The 7278-nt window shown below is 47.5% G+C and overlaps 1 protein-coding gene across 1 annotated transcript in view; it reads left to right on the forward strand.

The window, feature by feature from the left end:
* mtcl2 (microtubule crosslinking factor 2) overlaps positions 1-5090 on the forward strand; it is a 61747-nt gene extending 56657 nt beyond the window's left edge. The window contains exons 16-18 of the mRNA XM_083676025.1: positions 1-7; positions 56-546; positions 1092-5090. The exon at positions 1-7 is cut by the window's left edge and continues 450 nt beyond it. Of these exons, the coding sequence (XP_083532151.1) occupies positions 1-7; positions 56-546; positions 1092-1241 (648 nt within the window). The 3' untranslated portion in view covers positions 1242-5090. The remainder of the gene's footprint in view (positions 8-55; positions 547-1091) is intronic.
* Positions 5091-7278: the final 2188 nt, after the last annotated feature.

A 7278-nucleotide genomic window follows, 5' to 3' on the forward strand; every position in this document is an offset into this window, starting at 1 on the left:
ATGGGCGGTGGCGGCGGGGGAGGAGGGGGGGTGGGCGGCGGCGGCGGCGGCGGGGGGGGCGGGGGCTCGGCCTGGGCCCGCTCCACCACCACCAGGGACAGCCCGGTGCTCAGCGGCCTCAACGACGGCCTGTCCAGCCTGTTCAGCGTGGTGGCGGTGGACTCGGGCAGCGTGGAGTCCCTGTGGAAGAGCGAGCCCGGGGCCAGCCCCGCCCGCCAGGCCGGGGGGGGGGCGGCCGCGGGGAAGCCCTCCGGAGGCGGAGCCGGGGCGGAGGCGGGCCAGCAGAAGTACGGCCTGGTCCAGGAGTTCTTCCGGAACGTGTGCGGCGGGCGGACCCAGCCTCCAGGGTCTCTGGGGGGGGAGAGGCCCCAGCACAGGGAGGTGGGCTCCATGGATGAGCCCAAGCCCGAGTGCCTGTCTGGGGCAGCAGCGCTGGCCGGGAACGACAGCGTCACCAAGATCGTGAATAAGAGGTTCATGAAAACCATGCCCAGGGACGAGCTGGGGGTTACTGGGAAGGATCTGGCCATGACCTCCAGCACGGAGGTGAGCTGAACAACACACACTGAGACACACTGACACACACACACTAAAACACACTGACACACACACGCACGTATACACACACACACACACACACACACACACACACACACACACACACACACACACACACACACACACACTAAGACACTCTGACACACACACACACGTACACACACACACACACACACACACACACACACACACACACACACACACACTCATGAGCATATAAAAGCTGTAGAAATAGAGCGAACCTTTCTATGAGCTGTTTCCTAGCCATGCGTGACAGCAGCACTGTGTCATTTAATCACAGACTGAAGTTCATCATAAAAGCCAATCGTTATCAGGCAAATGAAATGAACGCCATGCGATGAGTGGGCAGGAAAGTGCACTGCGGTTCAATTTACCACGCTATTTACCACGCTAGTTGGTAAAAGCATTGGCCAGCCTGCTCAAGTATGTACATTCTCTGTGTGGTTCTGTTCTCTCATTGGCTGATCCCTGGTTCCACAGACTAAACTGGCTCCTCCTTCCTTTTTTCCCAGGATGGGGCCTGTGATTGCACGTCTCAGTCTCTGACTTCCTGTTTCGCCCGCCCCTCCCGCTCCGCCACACGCCATTCACTGGGCCACTGCAAGCACCGCTCCCAGGAGTCGCCCACGGCAACAGAGAGGGGGGACGCCTGCAACGAGTGACCGGGTGGAGACGTCGGACGCTCGCACTGCCGCACACACACACACACACACACACACACACACACACACACACACACACACACACACACACACCTCTATATACTCTGCAAAACACACTCATACTGTACATACACTGCTCACTCACTCAACAGACACACTGCAACACACACACACACACACACACACACACACACACACAGACATACTGTACATACACATACTAACAGACGCACTGCAACAGACACACACAGACATACACACACACAGACACACACATGTACATAAACATCTGCAAACGGCCACACAAACAGACTGCCACAACCTGTACATAATATATTAAACTTCACATACTGCTGCACAGACACACTGCCACACACTGTCTCACACACACACACACACACACATGCTGTACGCATGCCCGCACACACACACACGCACACGCACACACACATACTCACACACACACACGCACGCACGCACGCACGCATGCACACACACACACACCATGACATTCTGAGAGATTGAAAACCCAGGCACCTAAGAATCGTAATGCCTGCAGTGTTTTGGAATTGGAACTCAGCCCAAGCAGCAGCAGCACATTCTAATGCCAAGGACCCAGCTGGGGAGGTGGACTACAATACCCAGAATTCCTCTATGACCAACCAGAACCACCACAACCTACCCATACCAGCAGGACAACCAACTCAACACCACACACACACAACCAACAGTGTGGGGAAACTATCAACCTATGAATCCAGACTTACAGTCTTTTACATGATGTCAGGATCCACAACTCTCAACGTCCATTTTGGAATTGCACATACAGGGAAAAAATAGACCATAGCTAATGGGATTACTAAACGGCCATTTCAACGTTTCACCCCTAAATCAGACCATTAAACCGGTCTTAAAGGAGAACCTCTATGCCCTGGGCTCAACCACAGGGACCCAAGGAGGGGTACTGTAGCTGCCCGGAACAAGACCACATTGATCCCCAACCATAGAGTTAAAAAACACTAGAGGGAGCACTCTCCTAAATGCAAATAGCATGTGCCTTCTCTAGAGATATATAACTCTATGTTCCCAAACCCAACACCATACCATTCCCAATCCCATCATGCACCATGAGCTGTGTCTAGCCCCTCCTCCTCGACAACAACAACTCCAGGAAGAGGTACTGCTCGACACGTATAGGGGACCAGTTGCTGTCGTCACGTCAACCATCCAAACAAACTGTCTGTTTGTTACATTTGTTGATGTAAACTGCCTGATGTTAGATCTGTTGTTGTTTTTCCCCAAAAAAGACTTGAATCAGATGTAGGGATTCGATTACAAGACATTGTAGCTAGGATATTTGTATGACTCATCATATTATGATATGTACCTCTGTTTCAGAAGGTTAAAGATGTTTAAAGATATGTCATTTGCCTGTTGTGGGCACACGTGGCTAGTCATGGTGGTTAGAAGACTCTGAGTCATGTGTGCTATACTGTACTTCATGTACTGTAGGCTTTACCGTAGTTACGAGGCTGAACACTCCAAAAAACTCCAAAAACCCAGCTGTAAGATGACTCCCTGCCAGGAAAATGAACATGACACATTTGTCCCGTTTTGTGACACAAAATGCATTCCTTCCTTTTGTTACATTACAATTCTAGCGGCCTCTCTGGCTAGTGTGTGTGCGTGTGTGTGCGTGCGTGTGTGTGTGTGTGTGTGTGTGTGTGTGTGTGTGTGTGTGTGTGTGTGTGTGTGTGTGTGTGTGTGTGTGTGTGTGTGTGTGTGTGTGTGTTTGGTACTGTATGTGAGTGAGTTACGGTGTGTGAATGTAAGTGTCAGAGAACCTCTAGATCAAGGTCATTGTTTTAGAACAGTGTTTCCTCTCAGTGGTAAACAGTGTGTTCCTGACCCGTTTTCCCCGTCTTCAAACGAAACAAGGAGGAACATTCTCTAGGGAAGAGTAGCTCTTCTTTCTCATCGTTCCTCAAGTCCTCAGATAGACGACACTTCACACAAAAAACTGTTATCAGTTTGAAAAACAGTTTGAGGTTATCTTGAAAGGGGAAAATAGGACTCAAGAATAAAACGTGTCATTTGATAAAAGGCCTGAGAGAGACTTCAGAAGCTGTCCGGTTTTTGATTTTGATTCCATCCATTTTGGCGTGTCTCTCTGAGGTATAACAGCTGTCAATCACGCTCGTACGTCTGTTTGGCTATTGTTGTTGTTGTTGTTGACATTGAAGTGCCTGTTAGACTAGGTCAGCTCGCACCAAACCTCACCACAACAAGGACCCCAGGCCTTCTTCTCCATGGAAACGATTGTTAATCATTGTAGACGTCACGGAGACTAACTGTATGCTACTGTCATTATCGTCTAGATAAACACCACTTCAGTCACTGAACTCAACTCTTAGCACGGAGAGAGCAGGAGCCAATGGTTTACGTTCTTTTGATACCAAGGCAATTTCTTTCAAAGAAGTACATTATTTTATTTGTATTATTATTAATTTTTTTTTTTTATAAATGTTTATACGTATCTGTTTTTTTTTTTACATTTTATTTTAAATGGTGCTGGACAAATACAGTAGGGCATATTCTGCCATGCTCTAAGTGCTTTTTACCAGGCTTGGATGACAGCTTTTAGGTGAAACATGGTAAACGGCTCAGCTTTGTCTATACGACTGGCACACAGTACTCTTCATGGCTGTCGGTTAAGGAGTAGCTCCCTGGCAGGTGCCTTAATAATGATGAAACACTGATTTGGCCGCTACCCCTGAAAGCCTCTATAAAACACACACACACACACACACACACACACACACACACACACACACACACACACACACACACACACACACACACACACACACACACACACATATACACACACACTGCTGCAGTAGACAGTATTTTCTACTGCCCCCCCCCCCCCCCCCCCTCTCTCTCTTTCTCTCTCTTTCTCTCTCTGTCCTCAAAAGCTGAGTTGGCACAGCCTGCAGGCTACTTTATGTGTGTGTCTATATTTGCTGTAAGTAATGCAGGATGACTCAACTCTTTAAATAGGGCATTACTCTTCGTAGTGTATATCTCAATGACCACGTGGTCAGAACCCACAGTCTATCCCGGCTACCATCATCGGCGTTGAGTCAACACAAGACAGACGACCCAGACAGAGAGACAGACGTCCCGGTTTACTCCTCCTGCCCTGGATAGGCTGCTGCCATACCATAATAACCATACCCGTCCTCCGCTACCTCCACTCTGCTCTATGACCTTTGACCTGAAAGAGATCGTACAAGGTTGACAACCTGAGGTTCCCTATGATCCACTCTTTGCCCTGAAGTGTGTCCCTCGTGGCTAATTATATAGATTTGAAAGCGTAGGATCGGTGTAGTAGGCGAAGCGCCCATCGTCTATGTAGGGTAGTGCACAAGTGTACACTTCAGGGATGAGGGTGGTGAATGGGGCCGTAGGGCCCAGTACAGTACCTACCAACCCAAGGACCATCCTGTTTGTTTTGTTATTGTTCCGAAGGTCACTCCAGTGCCTTTTCAGAAATAAAGATGTCGTGGCGAGACGCAGCCCCTTTTTACAAACTGCCTCGCCTAGCCAGAGTTAGTTAGATTCAGTCAGTGTTAGAACAGGCTTGCTCAGCAAGGCTCTGCCAGCTCATAGCTCATCAACGCAGAACACACCGATTTACAGCATTCGTCATGACACATTCGGCATGCTCTACATGCAGGCCTACATGTACTTTGAGTCCCAAATAGAAGCGTGACTGAGTTCATAAAAGCGATTGAACATGTGAATCAGATGATAATGTACATGATTAAAAAAAAGAAAAGAAAAGGGAACTGCATTTATGAACCTTAGTGTACTTCAGGTTTTTCTGTTTACAGTACGATCTTTCCCTCCGATTCAGTGTCATTCAAGTCGCTTCTGTCTATCTATCTGTCTTAGCCTTTCTACCTGTCTGTCAAGTCAGGTGTGCAGTTGCTCCTCCTCCCTCAGGAAATAGTAGCAGGTCACATGGTAGCCACTAGCCAATGACAAAAGAGAGATATTAGACTCCAGTCGGAATGTTTTCCTGGATTGCGAAAGCCCGGTAGACTAAGAGAAGATGATAGTCTTGAGAGGGGCGATGCCACTGTCACTTACCTTCTCTCATCTGTCCCCAAAGCTATGTCCCCTCCCCTTTCCATGACATCACATCACAACGCCTAGCAATATGTAAATGAATTCTTAGCTTGCGCTGTTAATAATATTAGCTAAATTATTACTGAAAAGATCGCCTGTATATTCGCTTTATTATATATTTCCTTTCTTTTTAATACTCCGGCTCTTGGAAAAGGAGAATGCAATGAATAAAATAAAATACAAAATCCGACAAAAAAAAAAAGGAATAATTCATCCCTTGTATTGTAACTTGAGAAGAATTACATAAAGGTATTATTTGTACTCTTTCTATCCTTGTGTAGAGAAACAAGCTGAATGTCTATGGTGACCTCGGTCTGGGTCACTGTCGAAGTATGTAGCTCTCTCCGTTTCTAGAAGACACTTGAACATTTTCTTTGTAAATAGATTCATTTTGAAAAAGGAAATGAAAGGAAATGAAGACGAAATGCAAAATGCTTTCAAGTGGATTTTTAGGGGGCGGGCGGGAGGGTTTAAAAGGGTTGGAGATTTCTTTCCGACCACGTAGCTTGTAAACTGAGATACCATTGCCTCCTGTTTGTCATATAGTTCACAAATAAATGTTTGTTGAAAATATAATGGTCTTCTTTGGGTCATTTGTTGTTCCATGGATAAGGGAGTTTTTTAATATCATCCTGAAATTGTGTTTCTACGGTTTGGTGTTGGATGAATTCATTAATTAATGATATATTGGTCCGTTTGTAGATTTGTTTGTGCATTAGCAGACATGCCTTATGGTGGTACGATATACATTACTCATTGTGTGAAAGGTGGAAAATCTCTTTTTCTGTCCTTTCTCTCTGTCTCTGTGTCTCTCTCTCTGTGTCTCTCTCTGTCTCTCTCTCTCTCTCTCTCCCGCCTTTCACCCTCTCTCGTTGGGTCTTTCTCCACAGCCCAGCTGTCACTGCACAGAAGAATGATGAAACACCAGGCAATACGACAAGGCAGAGTGAGAGGGAGGAGAGAAGAGGGGAAAGAGTGGGGGAAAATCTAATGGAGTGGGGAGTGTGAGTAAGAGGGAGAAAGGGCAAAAAATGACATGGCGGTGGGGGTGAGGGGGGGGGGGGGATGTAGAAAGACAGAGAGAGAGGAGGCAGAGAGAGACAGCAAGATAGAGAGAGAGAGAGAGAGAGAGAGAGAGTGAAAGAAAAAGACAGAGAGAGAGAGAAGGGGAACCTCAGTGAATATAAATCACAGCTCTCGGCCGTGTCCTTCATGTTGTTTATGTTTGTGTCCGCTGGTTGTTATGGTAGAGGCGTGAGAATCTGCCTGTCTGTCAGTGTGTCTGTTTCAGACCGCCTGCTCTCTGGCCTGATCGGTTCCAGTGGACGGTGATGTCATAGGAGAGGAACTGAGGTTAGGGGTTAGGAGGTTTGGGGGGGGGGGGGGGGGGGAGTGGTTAGAAGGGGTGGCGAGCCCTTTCGGAACATCTGGGATTCTCCTCTTTTTTTTTTCTCTCTCTCTCTCTTTCCGTTCGTCTTCCTTTTTGAAACAAAACAAGTATGTGTTTGAATCTGACGCCGGCCGGTGGGTTGGCTGGCTGGCTGGCTGGCTGGCTGGCTGTTCTGGCTGGCTGGCTGGTGGACAGGCAGGAAATGACCTCAGCGCAGCGACATTCAAAAACAAAGAGATACTTCCTGCTTGGATAGAGGTGACACTTCAGAGGAGAACATAAATCAGCAGATCATATATGCACTGTTGCAGCTGATCCCAAGAACTCCTAACTCAAAATAGGTGCAGGAAAAAGTCCCTGACCATTAGGTGTCACGGGGGACAGTGTACACATTTTACAGTATGTACTCGAGGTTTAATTTAGGACGTTATATTTAGGAAACTCATCGAG

Source organism: Argentina silus, assembly GCF_951799395.1.
Source record: "Argentina silus genome assembly, chromosome: 8".
NCBI lineage: Eukaryota > Metazoa > Chordata > Actinopteri > Argentiniformes > Argentinidae > Argentina > Argentina silus.